Genomic DNA, 22,306 nt, shown 5'->3' with positions numbered 1-22,306 from the left:
CATCTGGGATGGCTGAACCTCAACCCCCCAGTACATCAGTGCCGCAGATGCCTTTACCATCTCTTGGATGCCCTGGTGAAGCCAACAACTGTGAGTACTATTCATTGCTCAGGATATCAGGAGGGAAGTGATTCAGTGGCATGGGGCAATAACGAAGCAGATCAAGTGGCTCGAAAAATGGCTATGCAGGAGCCTATCCTGGTTGCAGGCCTGCAAGAGACAGCCACTGAGAACTAGGATCGGACTAAGGGATGGCCTCACTTAGAAAAGGCCCAAATTGCTTAAAAGATAAAGGACAATGGCACACTTGAGGGGAAAGCTATACTCCCCAGAGAACAAAGAAAAGACTCACTTTGCCAAATACAGAAATGGACTCATTTAGGAGATAAGAAGTTTGTCCAAGTAGTTAAGGTGTATGTAACAGACTTTAAGATTTTAGCCAGAGAGACAGTAGAAAGTATAAGGTATGTCAATAAGTGAATGCTTAGCAAGCAAACAGGGCAAAGAGACCTAGAGAGTTTAGTGAAAAGTCGAAGTGAACTTCACTGAGATAAAACCAGAAAAATATAATCACAAGTATCTCCTAGTGCTTGTAGATACTTTTTCAGGAATAGATAGAAGGTTTTCTCACCAAATGAGAGACGGCCTCTGCAATCATCAAGAAGATACTGGAAGAAATCTTCCCCCGATTTGGAATGCCCAAGGTAATCTGGTCAGACAAAGGCCCTATTTTCGTTGCCAAGGTAAGCCAGGGTGTGGCCAAGTATTTAGAGGTCGATTGGAAATTACATTGTATCTACAGACCTCAAAGTTCAGGACAGGTAGAGTAAATAAATAAAATTTTAAAAGAGACCCTGACCAAATTAAATTAACCATGGAGACTGGCGCAGACTGGGTGACACTCCTTCCCTCTTGCTCTCTTCAGAGCAAGAAATACCCCTTCCAGATTCAGCCTTACCCGCTTTGAGATCTTATATGGGGCCTCAGCCCCCCACCCCCGAATGTATTAGATGATGTTACTGAACCAACATGTCATAGTGCCATAGTAATAATGATTTTTGTGCCAGGCTAAAAGACCTACAGGTGATACAGAAAGAAATCTGCTCACAGCTGACAGCAGCCTATGCTCCGGAGACCCCTGAGACATCTCATCAGTCATGAGTTCCAGGAGACTGCAGCTACACTGAGCCCAGACAACTCGAGCCTCGCTGGAAAGGACCATACCTGGTGCTGCTGACCACCCTGACAGCTGTCAATTCTCAGCCCTCACCAGCCTCGTACTAGCTGTTGGGGCTGAGAGCTGGGACCTAGAGGGAAATTCAGTCATGTTTGTCCTGGGTTCTATCAAGATAGGTGTGGGATAGGCTTGATTTCCATTACAAATGATGTAACATTGCATATGTTAGTACTCTTAACACTTCTTGGGACTGTGCCTCAGGGATCACAGTCTGTATAAGCTTAGAAGTTCTAAAAGCTAGTCATGACCTTGGTGTATAGGCTTGGATAGTGTTCAGATTAGAATCCTCATGTTAAGACAACAATACCAAGCTGTTATGCTAGATGAAGCTGAGTTCTCCATGAAGTTCTAAGATTAGAACTATTAACAAAAAAAAAAGAAGTGGGGAATGTAGAACTAGAGTTTCATAAAGGTTACTCATTGTCAGAGTCCGGATGTGCAGGGCCGGACGTGCCTGAGGGAGAGCCAGAGATAGGACTCGCCAAACCAGCTATCAGCCCCAAGGACACTGATTCCTCCTAAACAGGGAGCCACATCTCTCGCTCCGATCACGGGGTGGGGTGCCCCCAGGAATCACAAGTAGCCATTCTTGATGTAACAGCAAGAGGTAGCTTTTATTAACGAGATCCCGGGTCTTAGCGGGATCCCGGGTCGACACGTATCTCACACAGGAGACAGAGGAATCGACCCCGAGCTTCCAAACTCGGGGGTTTATATAGGGGAGGTAAGGGGCATTCGCACGGTTACACATGATTGGTCAATTCAAATGGTGCATAGTTACTTTCGGCGCGAAATTACATCAGCAAGGAGTACGTGCTCTCCAGCAGCTCGGCAGGCAGGTAGGGTGGCTCATCTCACTCAGGGGGGTGAAGGAAGGGGAGGGGGTGGCTACGGATGGTCAGTGTCCTTGGGGCTGATAGCTGGTTTGGCAAGTCCTATCTCTGGCTCTCCCTCAGGCACGTCCGGCCCTGCACATCCGGACTCTGACAAGCAGCAACCTTTATGAAACTCTAGTTCTGCACATTCGGGCTCTGACAATGAGTAACCTTTATGAAACTCTAGTTCTACACCAGCATCTGCTGTCACCTGAGTTTTTGATCTTAGCCATTCTCACTGGTGTGAGGTGAAATCTCAGGGTTATTTTGATTTGCATTTCCCTGATGACTAAAGATGTTGAACATTTCTTTAGGTGCTTCTCAGCCATTGAGTATTCCTCAGTTGAGAATTCTTTGTTTAGCTCTGTACCCCATTTTTTCAATAGGATTATTTGATTCTCTGGAGTCTAACTTCTTCAGTTCTTTGTATATTTTGGATATATTAGTCTTCAATCAGATGTAGGATTGGTAAAGGCCTTTTCCCAATCTGTTGGTTGCCGTCAAAACTAGTTTTCCTTTTGATGTTTTAAACTTTATTGACTTACGTGTGGGTGTGTATGCACACCCCACAGTGTGTGTGTGTGTGTGTGTGTGTGTGTGTGTGTGTGTTTGTGTGTGTGTGTGTTTGTGTTTGTGTGTGTGTGTGTGTGTGTGTGTGTGTGTGTGTGTGTGTGTGCACTCATGGGTGTATGTAAATCCAGAGGACATCTCTGAGAGTTGGTTCTCTCCTTCCATCATGAGGGTTCTGGGAATCAAACTCAGGGCTTGAAGCTTCACAAGTGCCTTTGCCCACAAAGTCATCTTCACAGCCCCTGTTTTGTTTTGCTCTATCGTGTTTTGTTTTGTTTAAGGCAGCGTTACTCTATAGCTTAGACTAGTATGCAATCTTCCTGCCTCAGCTTCACAAATGCTAGGATTACATGCTTGCCTGGCTATTTCTTGACTTCTTTCAAAAGATAACGCAAACTGAATAATGATTTTTTAAAAGGAAAAAGTCTATATGTGTAAACATAAATTCATTTTCTGAAAGGTTTCCAGGTTTTGGGACATGATAAATAAATAAATAAAAAAAACAGAAAGTACATGTGTAAGTCGTTTTTTTTTTCTATACATAATAAAAAGGCAAGAGCATACTTCATGGCTGACTAATCATAAGCTTCAGAAAGCATTTACCTAAGTTTTGTGAGTTACGACTTACTCCACAATTCTGGGAGTTTGAGCAAATCCATCCAATGGTGCTGTCTTACTTTGTTTCTACTGCTGTGATGAACACCGTGACCAAAAGCAACTTCTAGAGAGGTTTCCTCACCTTCACGGTGGCAATCCAAAATGAAGAAAGTCAGGGCAGGTGTAAGGCAGGCTATGGATTCAGGAACTGATGTAGAAACCATGGAGAACCTCTACTTACTCGCTTGCTCTCCACGGTTGGCTTAGTCTGCTTTCTGAACAACCCAGAACCATCTGCCCAGGGACAGCATTGTCTACAGGGGGCTAGGCCCATCCACTCAATCACTAATCAGTCAGCTGATGAAGGCATGCTCTCAGTTGATATGTCTTCTTCTTCAGTGACTACTGCTTGTGTCAAATTGACAAAACCAAAACCAAAAACAATCAGCACAGGTATAATCTTTAAACCCAAAGAGCTCGAACTTCTTAAAAGTTTGTATATACTGAAATCAAATTCTTCTTCAGCCTTTAACATCTGAAAAGTACTGTTTTAGTCTGTAGCCTAGTAACAGTTTCTTTGTGTCTGCCATACAAATTCATCCCTTTTTGTACGACCTGCTATCAGTTCTTTGGACCACTGAGGGAAATTCCATTGTATGTATGCGTATGCCATCTGTTCATCCATTCTCCACTCTGAGGCATTTGGGGATATTTGCATTTTAGTCAATTATAAAATAAAGAGGAGGGGATTCTTTACAAATATATGTATCCAGGTTTGGTTTGAGCATACACATTAATCTAAGCTTTGGTGTGAAGTTCCTGGATGTGAAAACTGTCCAGCTTTAGAAAGCACTATTCTGCATTCAGCAGAAAAGCATGTGTTCCTGTTGCTCCTCTTCCTCCTCAGCATTCAGCACCTTCCACTGTTTGCTAAATCTAACATCTAACAGACAGCCGCTCGTTGTATCTCTTTGTAGCATCCTTGCCTGTCTGTTAGATTTTCTTAGCAAGCATTCTTCACATATTTTGTATCAAAGTATTTATTAAATATGAGCTCTCCATATTATTTCCTATCATTTTTGATACTAACACTGGCCACACAACATAATTTGGAATGTGATGTTTTTGTCTGTTGAAAGACTGTGAACATTGTTATTTCTTCCTTAACTGCTTCATTATTTGCATCAGATAAGCCATCTAGGACTGGAGTTTTACTAGTGGAAGATTTTTAGCTACAAGTTCACTGCCTTTAATAGCTGTAGAACTATTCAAAATTTTTCTGGTGAGTTTGGGTTGCTGAAGGACTCGCCCCTTTTATCTACGGTCAAATTTATGCCCACAGGGTTATCTGCAGTAATTCCTTACTTGACTTTGAACATCTGTAGGTTCTGTAGTCTATCTTCCTTTTCAGTACTAATATTGGCAAGCTTATTATTTTGTCATCGTTATTCTTAGCTTCGTTAAATGCTTGTTGAGTTTATTCATCATTTAAAGATCCAGCTGTTAGTTTCATTTATTTCTTCTAATGCTTTTGTGTTCAACTTCACATGTTTCTATTTTAATCCATTCTATTTCCTTCATCTGCTGGCTCTGGGTTAACTTGCCCTCTTCGCTCTAGTTCCTTTAGACAGTTTAATGACTTAGTACTTTGTTCTGTGTTCTCATTCTGCTTTTATGATTTTTTCTTTCAATATTTTTACAGCAATGTGTCTATGCATGAATAATCTTTGCATTTGGACTTAATAGAAAGTCACTAGATATTATGAATGTTATGTCTTGTATGTTTTCTTGAGAAGCATATATTTTACAATATAACAACTACAGAAGCCAATTCCTCTGTCCAGAAGTACTTGCTGTTATTTACCTGCTTAATTAGTTAGTAGCTTAGTCAGACTATGTGTGTAATTTATTTCCCTCACATTGTAAAGACTTGGTGTCACTCTTCAGTAGGTACAACATAGGTCATGCAAATAACTGTCTTTGGATGACAATGATTTTATTTGAGTATTTCCATTCTTTGTTTCTGTTAACTGTAGATCTACTTCAATTTACCATCAAAACCCCCATTGTTTTCTTAAGCCTGCTTAGGCTTGATCTTCTCTATACTGTTTTTGGTACACTGTGTCCTTGATGAGAACTGATCTCAAGCTCTGGCCTGCTTGGCCCCTGAACTAGACTTGGACCATTATATGAGCACTGTTGGATTAGACTGGTACCAATATATGGTACCTCTGTTGTTCTCAGCTTGCCTCCCTTGGTATGAAATCGGCCCTCTGAATGGGAGCTGAGTAAAGAAAGGCAGCCTGTACCCCATCCCTCAGCTACATTTACCAGAAGCTTACTCTTTTTTTTTTTAAATTAACTTGAGTATTTCTTATATACATTTCGAGTGTTATTCCCTTTTCCGGTTTCTGGGCAAACATCCCCCTAATCCCTCCCCCTCCCCTTCATTATGGGTGTTCCCCTCCCCATCCTCCCCCCATTGCTGCCCTCCCCCCAACAATCTAGTTCACTGGGGGTTCAGTCTTAGCAGGACCCAGGGCTTCCCCTTCCACTGGTGCTCTTACTAGGATATTCATTGCTACCTATGAGGTCAGAGTCCAGGGTCAGTCCATGTATAGTCTTTAGGTAGTGGCTTAGTCCCTGGAAGCTCTGATTGCTTGGCATTGTTGTACATATGGGGTCTCGAGCCCCTTCAAGCTCTTCCAGTTCTTTCTCTGATTCCTTCAACAGGGGTCCTATTTTCAGTTCAGTGGTTTGCTGCTGGCAATACAATATAGCACAGGTCGGCTTCAAACTCATAATCAAGCTGAGGGTGACCTTGAACTCTTAGTCCTGGAGTGCTGGCACTGTTGGCATGCACTACCACACATAGTGTTATACTTTGCTAATAATTATGCCCAGCTGTGCCTAAGAAGATGATAGTCCTCTCTGTTCTCTCAATTTCCAATCAAGCTATGTGGATGCTGTCAAGAACCCTGGCCACTACATGGTCCTAGCCCATTTCATTACTTTTACAGGTCTCTAGTTTGATTTCTTTATCTGAGAGGTTATAATTATGATCATCATAGTTAGGTTGTAAGACTCAAAATGTTGAGGAAGGTGGTATGGTTTTCAGTGGACAACTGCCAGGTGTTAGAGCTACTCACAAATTCCATCGCCCCTTCTGTGGAAGACAGTGCTGATATCAGTTCTATTGTCTATGTCACTACAAAGCTATCATGGAGATATCATCCAGGGATAGAGAAATAGATTGCATTGTAATTCAAGTCTCTAAAATTTCGCTGTGAGTGTTGAGTGTGTTCTTAATAAAGATACCTTAGAGTAAGGCCAAGTCTTGTTTTATATGAAGAATTCTCTCCTCCCCTCTTTCCCAGATGCCCCACACATTAGCACTGAGCATTTCTTTCTCAGTCCCACAGGACAGAATGCTGAGATCCCTCAAACTTCGTGTCATCTAGAGTATCATATAGCTCCATTGACTGAGCACTCTCAAAGAGAAAATACAAGGGAAATAGATATAACCTGCATCAGAAAATTCTTTGTGTAACACAGGCGCCTTGCCCAGGTTACACTGACACACAGGCCCAATCTGCTGCCACTGTGACACAACACTGGGCTAGACGAGGAATAGGGCCAGGGAAAGAAAGAAAGAAAGAAAGAAAGAAAGAAAGAAAGAAAGAAAGAAAGAAAGAAAGAAAGAAAGAAAGAAAGAAAGAAAGAAAGAGAATGAGAGAGAGAGATAGAGAGAAAGAAAGAAAGAAAAAGAAAGAAAGAAAGAAAGAAAAAGAAAGAAAGAAAGAAAGAAAGAAAGAAAGAAAGAAAGAAAGAAAGAAAGAAAGAGAAAGGAAGGAAGGAAGGAAGGAAGGAAGGAAGGAAGGAAGGAAAGACAGAGGGAGGAAGGGAGGGAGGGAGGGAGGGAGGGAGGAAGGGAAGGAGAGAGGGAAGGAGGGAGGGAAGGAGGAGAAGGAAGAAGAAAAGAAAGGAAGCAAGGAGGAAGGAAGGAAGTAAGCAAGCATTGTTACTGGCTCTCCCAGTCTCTTTTCTAGAACTCTAGCCAAAAAAGATAAGTTCCTCTGTGGAATTTTACAACCTAGGTCTGCCACAAAATCCCCCAATTTTGCCTACCCTGGAGTCAGAGAAAAAAACAATTCTACTGACTGACACCTGGGCCCCCTAGCAGCCACCCCTGTAGTGCTGCCCCAGCCTCCCTGGGTCCCTCTCCCAGCAGCCAGCTTTGTTGACTTTTCAGCATCCTAGCTGGGTGCTCTCCACAGTATGTTCAGAGCTTTCAATTACAGGACCCAGGCTCTAGAGGTTTATATCATTGTGGAATGAAACAGAAGCTTATATTCACTTTTAATTTCTCAAATAAAACTTTTAAGACAGTTTCACATCCTAAATGTAGGCTTGAAAAGTACTATAAATACTTTCATGGCTGTGTTTGCTTTTATGAGTAATAATTAATATAAAAATTAGAAAACCTAAAATGTTAAGAAAACAATAATTCATATTTTTCCACACAGAAATTATCTTAATATTCTGAGTACATATTTCCTGACAGTTTTAAACATTCAGAGAATTTATCTTACTAAAATGTTAAAATTTTGCATAAATGCCCCTAAAACTCTCATTAGAATGAGTTGTCCTCCTCACAAAATCTGATAGATTTACTCATTCGGGGAACATCTCAGGAAAAAGAGAACTCTAACATGTTAACATATTCATCTTGATCTCGCCCCAAGATTCATCTGTAAGACTCGAAAAAAGCCCTCTGAGCCCTACGTTTGGGAGGTCCCACTCACGGAGACACAGAGATGGAGATCGATGCAATAAGCAAGAGGTTTAATGATCCAGTGCACTGAGGTGACCCTGTACTTGGGACAGAGGTGACCCAGAAGAACAAAGGCCCACACCCTCTATATTTTTTCAGGGTATAGGCTTTAGGTTACAGCATGAGTTGGTTATTTCTCATTGGTGGGGCCTATTACCTTTAGAATTCATTGGTAGCCGCCTATTGTCCTTTGAATCCATTGGAGGCCCTTGGTTGGGTTAATATCTTTGGCACACAGAGGGTGTGGTGAAGGATCCCTGCTAAGGCGGTTAGCTCATTTCCTGGAACAGGGTTAATCCTAAATTCTGCCTGGTGTTTGCCTAAGGCAGCCGTTGTCCTTAAGTTTGAATCTTACATATCCATAAGACAGAAGCAGGTTTCTAACATAATTGGGAAAAAATCGGATTGCCCAAATAAAGCTGTATGAGGTAAGTGAGCTGACATGGTCCTTGGTGAACACCAGCCCAACTCACGGAACTCTAGGAGCCAATGCCAGCACTGCCTTTCTCAGTCCCTTCTGTGAGATTGCTGGAGGGGACTTATAGAACAGAGCCTGAAAGAAATGGGAGAAAACAGGGAAAAGAACAACAGAACTCTGAATATTCATTCAATCAAATATTATCAGCTCAATCCCAATGTGAACATAACTAAAATTTTAAGATGGAAACTGATCTTCCCATGAAGAATTATTTTTCTTTTAAATTAACAGTAAATCACAATTTTCCTGCTGCAACTCAAATGCTCTATGGGAAGGAGTGAGGAGTGCCTGCTCCTTCACATTATGACATTGACTGCCACTGGGTGTTAAGGTTACTCCACTTAGAAAAGAAAATGCACAGAAACATTCCAGAAACCCATAAGACAGCGTTTATTGGTGCCTGGGAGATGGTTCAGCAGTTGAGAGCACTGGCTGCTCTTGCAGAGGACCGGGTGGAGTTCCCAGCACTGGCACGGCAGCTCTCAAGCGTCTGTACCAAGGAAGCGGCTGGCTTTACCTCACTCTAACTCTGTTCCTACATCTGGTTTATTTGGATGCTGCTGCTCTGTGGCAATCGATGAAACACTTAAGAATTCAAGTCTAATTTAAAGAATCAGCATCAACCTCAACAAGGATTTTCATAAAACAAATGATGAAGTATAAAAATAAGTTAAAGATCTGGGCAAAAATTTAACAGCAAGAACAAAAAATCAGAAAGGAGATATGAATCCTGAAAGGAAAACGTAGACATAGAAGGGTCAATATAAAATCAAACAGAACTCCAGAGAGAGCATCACCAATATACTGACCAGGAAGAAGAAAGAATGTCCAGAAGTTAAGATAAGGTTATTGAAACAGTTTATTCACATAATAATAAAAAAGGGGAAAACTAAGCAATCACAAGCAAGACTGAACAAAACTGAAGGTTAAAAGGTGAAATATTTTTAAAATAAAAGTTAAAACTCTCATTACTACTTCTTTTAAAAATCTCTACTTGAAGTGCATACTACAAAAAAATTAACATATGCCTCGTAAAAGAGAGTATATTTTGAGGGAAAGAAAATGTGCTTAACAAATTCTAGAATATTCGAATTCTAGAATATCAACTGCATCAGAAGGAAGTCCTGGCAGTGGTGCAGCACCATAGAGAATGTACCCTCACTCACACACTGACCAACTCTAGGGGACAGAGAAAACTAAACCAAGCAGGCATTCACAGACGAACCCGAAATCAAAACAAATCCAAGCTTTCCACTAAACTCAACAGTTCACGCCATCTGATCAAGAAATACAGGTCAGCCTGGTTAATGTATGTGCATTATAAGTCTATAAGAAAGTATGGTCTTTCCGTTTTATATAATGTATAAATCTGTCAAATAACAAAACAGTAAAATACATTCTCAAGCAAGACTAGTTTTAAAGCATTACATCAAAAATATTTTAGATATCTTAAACTTTTCTTTTATGAAATACTGAATCCTCTTAATAGTGAAGTAACCAGGAAAATGCACAGTAATGTACATTTGAAGCTCCAAGTAGCTCCGGGCCAAGGCAAGTTTAAAGGAAAAGCGCCAGGGCTCACTGTCCTCTTTGCTGTTGGTCCTAGCAGAGGCCTCTGTCCTTCTGTGGGGCGGGTTTCCTGTGCTCTGCTCCCATGCAGGCAACAGGACTCCTCCAACAGCAACATCCCCTTCACAGAGGAGACGCTTTCCTTGGGCTTCCTCTTTGCCTGCCCTGCCCGCCAATCGACTCCTCTTCTCTCTGTGACAAGCCTGCTCCTCAAGTGAGCAGGAGAGCTGCAATCCTTCCACTTCCTATCCAGTTCCCCCTCCTAACTGTTCACTCCATCACCCAGACACCCTCTGCTCTCCTCTCGGGAAACTACAACTGTTCTTGCATTTTGGCCACACCTCCAATACAGTGAGTCCAAAACATGCCTGCAGCCCTTGAATTTCATGAGCTCCAAGTCTCTAATAATGCAATTAATCCTACCATCTCTTTGAACTCCACCAGTCTAAAATAAAATTAAGTTTTAAAATAAGTCCCTCTACCTGACAGTCAATTAACCTACCAAGCCAATGTTTCCATTGCTCAGAAGCAGCCCTTCAGTTACTCACTAGTTCTGCTGTCCAGTCAGTCACTGGGCATCCTTTATTCTTTTGTTATTATTTGTCCTCGCTGTCTTTTCTAATAGCAACCACACTAACACAGGCTGCACTATCCACACCTAACGGACAAGCGATCTGCTCTAGCAAGTCCTCCATAATGCCATTAACTACATTCGCCTACAGCATCTCATAAAGCGTAGGATGAGCAACAATGAAACTGGCACAAGCCTTCTGAATGACACCAAGTTTTAATGTAAGCAACAGAATGTGAATACAACAATTCTGGTCCAGAACTCACATTGGCAACAAACTGAGAGGAACTTAGCTGTCCAGAAAAAGCAGAATACTTCAATTTTGGACTACATATGCAAAAGAAAAAATAAATTTATATAAAATCAAAAGTCATAAGTCATATAGAATTCATAATATATTCCAATTTTATTTAAATTTTAAATGTTATAAAATCATATAGAAGAAAATATCATCAGGTCAAATATCTCTTACGTAATAGATACAGACTCAGAAGTGTACAAATTTGGAATATATGCAAAACCTTGACCAACAGAGTACACCTAATCCTACAATCAAAATTCCAAACTGTTCACTGAAACACTAAGTGCTAACGATGCTTCAAGATTTTATTTAGAGACCATTTATTCTTTATATTTTCAGATAGATTTCAGAGCCTCACCCATGTAACAATGTTAATCTTTGTGTTAACATTTTGAGATTTTATTCCTCTGATTTCCATAATTGTAACATTAATTTTCTTATTCTTACAGTGCCAAGATATAAATTCTTTTTTTTTCTCTTTTTTCGGAGCTGGGGACCGAACCCAGGGCCTTGCACTTGCTAGGCAAGCGCTCTACCACTGAGCTAAATCCCCAACCCCTAAGATATAAATTCTTAAATGGCAAAAAGCATAATGAAAATCATTTGAAATACCTTTTAATATCCACAAAACAAATGAACTGCATATATGAACAATAGAATTTGGAGAGAGAGAAAACTTCCAGGTCTCACTATAGCCTACTATCAGAGAATGAAGTTACCCAAGCCAGTGGGGCAGAACACACTTTCATCTCAACACTACAGGCAGAAGGACTTCCCACAAGTAGAATGTGAGACCAGCCTGATCCACATAATGAGTTCTAGACCAACCAAAGCTACGTGAGACTCTGTCTCACAAAGCAAATGAAAACAGCGAAATGCTCAGCTGAGCAGCAAACACAATCCAGCCCTCGAACCCTAACTACTACTTAGAAACATAAGCTCACATGACCAGTGGGGTTCACGTACACTAGCAGCCTTCTGTCATAGCTACTGTTGCCTTACATTCCTCCTGCCCACCTATCCAAACACTCCTCTGTGAGAAGGCCCTTTGGGAAAAAGCTCTGACACCATCTGTTTCCCAGGTACACCCGGGATTTCCGATAAGTCACAGTAGTCCAGAGCCTCTGGTTTACAGGGGGGCTTTTCTAAATGTCATTTGAACAGCTCTGCACGGCCTCTCACCGCAGACCTGCCTCTTCGCTGACTTGAAGCTGCACTACTCCATACCCATAGAGCTGCCAAGATCTCCAGCTTGCCTCACCTGTTTGTGCTGAGCTCCTTTTCCCTCTCTGACTCCAACTGACTGATCATCCTTACAGTCCTTCGGTGTCCATTTTTAAATTCTTTTATCTACTAGACCAAGAATCTGGAAAAGAAATCTATGTCCTTAGTGGCATTTGTACATGAAAATATCTGCCTATCATGGCTACTCATTCATGAAGCTTCCTTGAGGTTTGTTTGTTTGTTTTAATCTGAATGACTTTCTTCATGTTCTTACCCCTTTTCCCCCTCCACTACTGCACATTCACAAGCCATATAATATCATGAAAAGTGAAACACTTGTAAAATGATGATTCCATATTATTATAGCACTGAAAAATTACCATAGAAGTAATATCATAGACATCATAATTGTTCATTCGTCTCTTTAGGAAAAAACAGAATGAAGTTTATTTATTTATTTTAAATAAAGCTGTGCTATTGTGCCAAAAATACTCTCTTGTTTGATTGCACCTCTTGGTTAGGTCATGAGGGTGACACACAGAGATTGGCCTAGGCTATCTGGGCTGGTTAAGTATGTCCATTTTTGATGTCCACACAATGAGGAAATCACCTAACAACGCCTCACAGAACACAGGATGTGCCCACAGGATGCGCCCCTCACAGAACACAGGATGCGCCCCTCACAGAACACAGGATGTGCCCCTCACAGAACACAGGATGTGCCCACAGGATGCGCCCCTCACAGAACACAGGATGTGCCCACAGGATGCGCCCCTCACAGAACACAGGATGCGCCCCTCACAGAACACAGGATGCGCCCCTCACAGAACACAGGATGTGCCCCTCACAGAACACAGGATTGCCCACAGGATGCGCCCCTCACAGAACACAGGATGTGCCCACAGGATGTGCCCCTTACAGAACACAGGATGCGCCCCTCACAGAACACAGGATGAGCCCACAGGATGTGCCCCTCACAGAACACAGGATGCGCCCTTGTTACTGACACTCGAGCCTACTGTGCTCCCACATTGCTGACTTTGGTAGATTGTGATATATCACATCAATTATTATTTAGCTATTGTATGTGCCTGACTGATTTTATCAACAAGAATGTTAGCTCACCACAGACAGGGACCGTTTTACATTTTGTTGGAATGTTTTCTTATTTAAAGTAATTCTTTCTCATACTTAAAGTTCTTTCAGGGCCATAACAAGAATAAATGTTTAATATGCAATATTCACTGAATAGAATTGTTACTTAATATATTTTCTACATACGATTCTACAACATCAACATGCATATAAAATAAATAATGGTTTTACCCCAAGATTCCAACTGTTCAAGCGAACTTCAATGTCACTGTCATCCAAAGAAATAGGAGACTTTTTTGGATGAACTTCCTGAAATACAAAATAAAAAATGGAGAAAATGAGGAAGCAATGGAAAAAACAAAGGAGGAAAGAAAGAGGAAAAAGGGGGAAGTAGGAGGAAGAAGAGAAAACAACAGAAGATGTAAGTCATTGGAAGTCACGACAGCTGTGTGCACTTGCTGGGTACCGGCACCGCCCTCAGAGGAGAGCATCGAGTTACAACTGAGCTATAGTCGAGACTCTAACCAATGACGTTTGTTATAGAGGTTACGGCAATGAGACGCCTTAACAATATGTTCACAAAGTAACTAGATTTCAAAACAAAAGAATATTTTGAAAATTAATCCAGACTTTTCTCTTTAAGTTTTTCTACAAGAAGCTGCAACTGTGCAGGGAGGGGACGTGAAAAGATGAATTATTTACTTTCCTTAAAATTAGTTAACAGGAAAGTTTTGTGTTGATGTCCAAGAAGCTCTTTGTTCTTAAATTCATTCTCATTCATACACTGTATAAAAAGAGAAATAAACTCAGGACTCACATCATAAAAATGCAATTATGGTAACTCTTTACTTTCCTCCTGCATAATTCATAGTGTTACACATTTATCAACCAAATTAAAGCTAATCAATTAAAGATAGCCTATGAGCTATGCAGAGAAATAACTAACAGTCTTGAAGTTCTAGGTCAAGCTGCACAAAAACAACTGTTTTACAGACCTGCAGTCTCTTCTGAGATGGGCTCTGTTGACAGAACAGGCCTGTGCTTTTGAAGAATCTTGGTGCTAAACACGGGGTGGAACCACCTATGATTATTTACACTGAAACACAGCTCTCCATAGTCTACTGACTTTCTCTAGTTTCTTTTCAACAAAATGTAAGAAGTTTCTATTATTTCTAACCTTAATAATTGTGATGACTTCACTGGTGGTCATCCCTTATGGTTGACTTCTTTCTGAACACATGGTCTCCCTTGTAACTCAAAGTTACACACCCTGAGGGAGCGAACATTAGGTAATAATGACTGCACATAAGGACACTTCTCCCTTACACAGCTTCTTCAAATCAGGCTACAGACAGCACACTGATACAAACGGCATTTTATCTGAATATATACATTGGTTATCTTTATTTTAAAAGCAGCATTTCCTCCAACAGCATAAATTAATCCACTTTTTAATTGTATGATCACTGGGGGTTCTAATCTCTCAATTAATATACTGAGTGAAGAGACTAAATAAGGAACAACAGAATGTTTCCGAGTTACTCTTTGACATCCAGGAGAAATGATGGGCTGACCAGCATAGATCAGCATCATTGAGCAAGCAGAATCACACCATTCTTTTTGACATCCATAAGACTTGACATCCAAAACCTTCACACTTGTTTGTTTGTTTGTTTGTTTGTTTGTTTGTTTGTGTTGAGATAAGGTTTCTCTGTATAGCTCTGGCTATCCTAGAACTTGCTCTGTAGACTAGGCAGACCTCAAACTCACAGAGATCCACCTGCCACTGACTCCCGAGTGTTGGGATTAAAGGCATTTGCCGCTGCCACCACACAACCTTGCACTTCATTTTTTAACTTCAGACTTTTATATACTAATTGGAACTTTAACAAATGGTGGGATTCTTTTTAAAACAAAGAAAAAACAGAAGTAAAACCTAGTCTTACACAGATCTTTGAAGTAATGTGTTGTCTGTCTTCTCTATCAGTTGGACTCACAGAATGGGACCTCATTCGGAGCTTTCCAGTGTACTGTTCTCTATTAAAGAGACCAAAAGAGTAACAGTCAAACTGTGAAAAATCAAAGGACAGAAAATACCCAAATCTAGGATTACCTACTTTCTTCCTTGACATGAGAGTTCATAGCAATTATGATTCACTCAACAGAAAAAAAGTCATGTAAATAAACAAATAAATAAATAAGCATTTGTACTTTCACACCTTATTTCATTTACATTAAATCGTAAGTAAAATGCCACATAAAGGTTATATACTTCCTTACAAACAAATGCTGTTTTCAAGTGGGACTTAACTACATATATTTAAATACTTTCTCTTCCTTTCCCTTTTTCCCAGTGTTAAGAGAAAATAAAGTATACATTCTTAAAGAAACACTGTCTTGTCGTCAACAAGTTTTGTTACATTCAAGATGAAACCTTAGAATATATAAAATAACAAAATTTCCTAACTGCTTAAAGTTTCAATTATTTTGAAACTAAGAATTCTCAGGACACAGAAGTTGTTGATTTAAAAATAAATCATGCTAATTCAGGTAAAATGCCTTAAGTCTAGGAACTAGGGAGATGGCTCAGCAGTTAAGAAATCTGTCTTCTATTCCAAGTTCAATTCCCAGAACCCACATAGGAATAATTCCAGTTCCAAGGAATCTGCTGCTTTCCGCTGGCCTCCATGGACACCAGGCTACACACTTGCTACACAGACATGCATGCAGGCAAAACACGCAAACACATCAAATTTTAAAATTTAAATGTAAGTCTAAAAAAGAGAAAATCTTCGACTAGATGTTAGCAAAAAGGCTCCTCTCTAGTATAAAACATCCTATAAAAGACTACTCTCGGGGCTGGGGATTTAGTTCAGTCATAGAGCGCTTACCTAGGAAGCGCAAGGCCCTGGGTTCGGTCCCCAGCTCCGAAAAAAGGAACCAAAAAAAAAAAAAAAAGACTACTCTCTAAAACTCCAAGTTAGCCCAGTCTCTCACACCTGCTTTGACACCTACACTCCAAGCAATGGCTGTGATGAGAGTTAAGGGAAATAGACCAGTAAGCTAAACACGCTACCAGTCTTGGTTTTGCAGCTACAATTACCCCATCTAAACACATTCTGAAACTATTAAATAGAAAAGTCAAGAAATAAACAATGCATTAAATATTATCACCAGTCTGGGCCTACAGAAAAATAGTATACACACAGCTGAATACACTCAGAGTTTCTCAAAACTTACTTCCCAAAGGTGAGTTGGGAGACCTCTGTATATTGAGTTTAAATCACTAACATTCAACCATAAACTATATCAGAATTTCTTTCCTTCACAAACCTCAAGTCATAAGAACACCTGAAAGGGACAGAAGGGACAGCTCAGCAGAAAAGACACTCACTGCAAGCGCATGCCTGAGTCTGAGCCCCTGACCTACACAGATGGAAAGAGACCCAGTTCCACACGTTTCTCCTCTAGCTTCTATCATGTAGCGCACACACACACACACACACACACACACACACACACACACACACACCATACATAAATAAATAAGGCGAAGTTTACAATGAATACCCAAAAAGGCAAACAAACTACATGATCAAAAAGACAGTGCTAAAGCAATGTAGGGTTTGGGATGGGGAACACTGACAGCATAGCATCCTGTGGGTTGGCTACTGAGCGATGCTGGATGTCTGCCCACGCTGTTCTGAAGAAAGCTACTTATTTTGTATATGCTTGTAAGCTTCCAGCTGTGCAAATAGTTAAAAGAAAATGATAAAAATGGACAAGCGAGATGTTGAGAATAACTTCATTAGTCAACATGCCTGACTTTATACAAGCATTTAAAATTTGGTTTATAGCCAGATACAGCCTGATACTCTAAGCAGTGGCCTATTCTTTTCTTTTTCTTTTTTTTTTTTTTTGAGAATTGATTAAACAGTCATAAAAGGAGCTATAGTTAAAAATTGAAAAATGGTTAAATATTAAAACTGCTTCTCATAGAAAATATTAATAAAAAAGAGGCCTGAAACATTTATCTATTTATTGCACAGGAATGTGCATAAAAGGACAGACTAGTAATTCATATGTAGCTGTTCCTAGGTACCAAGCAATCATGTTAATATTTTCCCTTCACAGTAAGTTTTCTGAAAAGATCCCTACCCTAGCTTGTCATTTATTTCTCAATCAACTGCCAAATGACTTTTAGTCATCCTATGCTTCAGAGATATCCTTCAGACTTGGCTCTCTCTGTCTATCTCTCTGTCTCTCTGTCTCTCTCTCTATCTATCTATCTATCATCTATCTATCTATCTATCTATCTATCTATCTATCTATCTATCTATCTATCTATCTATCTATCTATCTCTCCCCTCCCCATACATGTTACAACCTTAGAGTTCTGTGTTTAATCTCAGTTGTTTTAGTTTTACCTGCTTCTCCTGGTTAACCAATAGACTGTTGGTACTTCAAGTAGCAAGGGAAAACTTTGTTTACCTAATCTACAACCCTAATTCCAATCACTCTTAGCCTCCAGTTCCGTGACAAATGCAAACTGAACAGCACTGCCTCCAATTGAACATGTCCAAAACTGAGCTCATAGGAAGCTCCTAAAACATGCCCGAATGAAGGCCAAGGAAAGCAGAGACATGGCAGAAACCAACTTCTTGTCAAGGCAACTACGCCAACTAAAGGAGGAGCTTGATATTATTGCTAAAATCTGACTGGCACGAGAAACAGGATACTAGGCACAGAAGTTTAATTCCATGCCATGAAGCTGTCTTCAGCTAGAAACACAACTAACTTGAACTCTTAGGTATGTACAAAGACAACGTCAAACTTGCAGTGATGGAACGATCAGCCAGAGCGCAAATGGGACAATGAGTAGGAGGAAGCCAACACTACAAGTCTCTGTGAATAACAAGGCACACAAAATGCCTGGCTTGATCCTTGTACAACTAAGATATGCTTGTACGTGTGCCCAACTTAAAGGGGTGAATTAATTCTGGGTGCCAAAGACTCAAAGAAAATCTGAGTATCTTAGGAAGCTTCCCTGGCATGCTTCTTACTACTGCTAAGTAGTAACACTAGAGAAAATACATACTCCCTTCTACTTTTTCTAGTGCTAAAATATTTAACCCCATCAAACTATTTCAAATACCAGTGAAATGTAGGTTTGCCCTGTACCCATAAGAAGCTAAGCAGTGTTTTGTTACTAGGATTTAAGCCAGCCCCCCTCAAAAAAAAAAAACAATGAAATGTTCTCCACAAAAGAAACTTTCTACAAGAACTGATGCAACCAAGATGGTAGAATGGGAGAAAGTTCAGGACTTCCTGTCTTACTTCATCAAGCAATTTCCAGTGTGTGCCACTGAGAAACCAGAACAGAGGCTCATGCACCACAGTCAACAATACAACCACATGCACTAACACAGGTAGAAGGGACATTCCTGGGCTCTCCAGCTCCAGTTTCAACCCAGGGTGAGGAGGAAAGAGAAAGGTTGCACACCACCATATTGATTTTCCAGATGATACTTAGAAGTTGGATTTCAGTCTCAGCTCAGAATCTGAGCTCTTAAAAGGTGTCAGGTTATGAATTGCTAGAAAGCACATCGTTGTCCACTCGTGCAGCAGGTAGTTAAAGTACCAGCTCAGCACAGAACTAACAACTAAATCATCCAAACATCAGTTTCTCCCAGGGAGGGAGAAAACTGGGACACCTGTCTAACACTCTGGTCTTGTGGAAAGAGCCTAAGGGACTGGATAATGTAAGCACAAATGTATGGCCATGCATGGGGACTCTACTGCTCCAGTTTCACAAGAAGTGAAAGAAAAGACAAGAATAAGTATGATCATCAAACTTTTTCAGGAGCTTCCCAAAGGACTTGTTTAACCTGTTTTTGATGTTATAATGGAATCAAGTAGAACGTACTTGCAGAGGAAAAGACACAAATAGAAAAGCAACAAAAAGTTGGGCCAGGACTCTACTGCTCCAGAGGATCCAAAGTACAGTGACAACACCAGTGTAAACAAGATTGTAGGATGATGTCATTATGCAGGTGAAAGCAGGTACAAGATAGAACGAGGCCTGTCATTGGATAAGAAGGAAGGAAAAGTTTGAGAGAGGAAGAGGAGACAGGGAAAAAGATACCGAGAGAACATTGAGGCAGATATTAAGATTCCTCTCTGCACATTACAGGTTGTTATGACTATTCTTAAGGGTTGGCTATGTACAGGGCTTTGTAAGTTTAGGTGGGCAATTATATCTTATCAGTTGGATCAGAGGTTATTGTGTTGTGTTATTTCATGTGGCTATTTAATTGAATTCAAGAGAGTGGGTGGTGGCTGGAGACACTGGGCCATCACAGAATTGGGATGTATATGTCTGGCATGGTGGCAACCTGCCTTGGGTTGGTGCCAGGCTCAGAGAGTAGACATTGGCAGTGTGATATGGATGGAGCAAAGCAAAATGTAGGATTAGTAGATATTTTCCCAATCTGTTGGTTGCCATTTTGTCCTATTGACTATGTCCTTTGCCTTACAGAAATTTTGCAATTTTACGAAGTCCCATCTGTCAATTCTTGATCTTAGAGCATAAGCCATTGGTGTTTTGTTCTGAAAAGTTTCACAAGTGCCCATGTATTCAAGTTCCTTCCCCACTTTTTCATCTATTAGTTTGAGTGTATCTGGTTTTATGTTGGAGGTCCTTGAACCACTTGGACTTAAGCTTTGTACTGATTGATAAGAATGGGTCAATTTGCATTCTTCTACATACTGACCTCCAGTTAAACCAGCACCATTTGTTGAAAATGCTATCTTTTGAATGGTTTTAGCTCCTTTGTCAAAGATCAAGTGACCATAGGTGTGTGGGTTCATTTCTGGGTCTTCAATTTTACTCCATTGATCTACCTGCCTATCTCTGTACCAATACCATATAGTTTTTATCACTATTGCTCTGTAATACAGCTTGAGGTTAGTGATGGTGATTCCCTCAGAAGTTCTTTTATTGTTGAGGATAGTTTTCCATATCCTGGGTTTTTTGTTATTCCAAATGAATTTGCAAATTGCTCTTTCTAACTCTATTCAGAATTGAGTTGAAATTCTGATGGAGGTTGCATTGAATCTGTAGATTGCTTCTGGCAAGAGGGCCATTTTTACTATATCAATCCTGTCAATTCACAAGCATGAGAGATCTTTCAATTTTCTGAGATCTTCTTCAATTTCTTTCATCAGAGACTTGAAGTTTTTGTCATAGAGATCTTTTACTTGCTTGGTTAGAGACACACCAAGATATTTTACATTATTTGTGACTATTGTGAAGTGTCATTTCCCTACCTTCTTTCTCATCCTGTTTATCCTTTAAGTAAAGGAAGACTATTCATTTATTTGAGTTAATTTTATATCCAGCCACTTTGCTGAAGTTATTTCTCAGCTGTAGGCATTCTCTGGTGGAATTTTGGAGTCACTTAAGTATACTATGATATCATCTGAAAACAGGGATATTTTGCCTTTTTCCTTTCCAATTAGTATCCTTTTGGTCTCTTTTTGTTGTTTAATTGCTCTGGCGATGACTTCAAGTACTAGATTAAATAGGTACAGTGATAGTGGGCAGCCTTGTTTTAGTCCCTGATTTTAGTGGGATTGCTTCAAGTTTCTCTCTATTTAGTTTGATGTTGGCTACTGGTTTGCTGTATATTGCTTTAGCCATGTTTAAGTATGGGTCTTGAATTCCAGATCTTTCCAAGAATTTTACCATGATGGGGTGTTGAATTTTGTTAAAAGCTTTCTCAGAATCTAATGAGATGATCATGTGGGTATTTTTTTTTCCTTTGAGTTTGTTTCTATAGTGGATTACGTTAATGGATTTCCATATATTGAACGATCCCTGCATCCCTGGAATGAAACCTACTTGATCATGATGGATGATCTTTTTGATGTGTTCTTGGATTTGATTTGCTAGAATTTTGAGTATTTTTACATCGAAACTCATGAGTGACATTGGTCTGAAGTTCTTTCTTTATACGGTCTTTGTCTGGTCTAGGTATAATCATAATTATGGCTTCAAAGAACGAATTCAATAGTGCGCCTTCTGTTTCTATTTTGTGTAACAGTGTGAAGCGTACTAGGATTAGGTCTTCTTTGAAGGTCTGATAGAATTCTGTACTGGTCCTGCGCTTTTTTGGGGGGAACTTTTAATAACTGCTTCTATTTCTTTAGGGTTATGGGACTGTTTAGATGGTTTATCTGATCCTGATTTAACTTTGGCACCTTGTATCCATCTAGAAAATTCTCCATTTAATCCAGAATTTCCAATTTTGCTGAATATAGGGTTTTGTAGTAGGATCTGATAATTTTTCCCTCAGTTTCTGTTGTTATGTTTCCCTTTTCATTTCTGATTTTATTAATTTGGATACTGCCTCTGTGCCCTCTGATAGGTCTGATTAAGGGCTTATCTATCTTGTTGATTGTTTCAAAGAACGAGTTCCTGGTTTTGTTGATTCTTTGCATAGTTGTTTTTGTTTTTACTTGATTGATTTCAGCCCTGAATTTGAATTTTTTTTTCCTGCCTTCTACTCCTCTTTGGTGTATTTGCTTCTTTTTGTTCTAGAGCTTTCAAGTGTGCTGTCAAGTTGCTAGTGTAAGACCTCTCCAGTTTTGTTTGTTTTTTTGTTTGTTGTTTTGTTTTTGAGGCACTCAGAGCTATGAGTTTTCCTCTTAGCACTGTTTTCATTGTATCCCATAAGTTTGGGTATGTTGAGCCTTCATTTTCATTAAATTCTAAAAAGTCTTTAATTTCTTTATTTCTTCCCTGGCCAAGTTATCATTGTGTAGAGCGTTGTTCAGCTTCCATGTGTATGTGAGTTTTTGTTGTTTTTGTTGTTATTGAACACCAACCTTAGCCCAGGGTGATCTGATAGGATGCATGGGATTATTTCAATCTTCTTGTATCTGTTGAGGCCT

At 40.0% G+C, this 22,306-nt stretch overlaps 1 protein-coding gene across 11 annotated transcripts in view; it reads right to left on the bottom strand.

The window, feature by feature from the left end:
• Cep112 (centrosomal protein 112) overlaps positions 1-22,306 on the bottom strand; it is a 467,050-nt gene that overhangs the window by 394,644 nt on the left and 50,100 nt on the right. For 8 of the 11 annotated variants that reach the window (XR_005489758.2, XM_039085653.2, XM_063268762.1 and 5 more), the window contains exons 5-7: positions 15,298-15,388; positions 14,054-14,135; positions 13,583-13,656 (exon numbers count right to left, since the gene is read on the bottom strand). Coding sequence is in view for 10 of the 11 variants with exons in the window: in XM_039085653.2 (XP_038941581.1) it covers positions 13,583-13,656; positions 14,054-14,135; positions 15,298-15,388 (247 nt within the window). In the remaining variant the exon portion in view is untranslated. Of the gene's footprint in view, positions 1-13,582; positions 13,661-14,053; positions 14,136-15,297; positions 15,389-22,306 lie in introns of all 11 variants that reach the window. The other 3 variants (XM_039085648.2, XM_063268763.1, NM_001105849.1) reach the window with 1 other exon arrangement.

Source organism: Rattus norvegicus, chromosome 10 (genome assembly GCF_036323735.1).
Source record: "Rattus norvegicus strain BN/NHsdMcwi chromosome 10, GRCr8, whole genome shotgun sequence".
Lineage (NCBI taxonomy): Eukaryota > Metazoa > Chordata > Mammalia > Rodentia > Muridae > Rattus > Rattus norvegicus.
The sequence above is the reverse complement of the archived record's forward strand: the minus strand, read 5'-3'. Positions and strand labels throughout refer to the sequence as shown.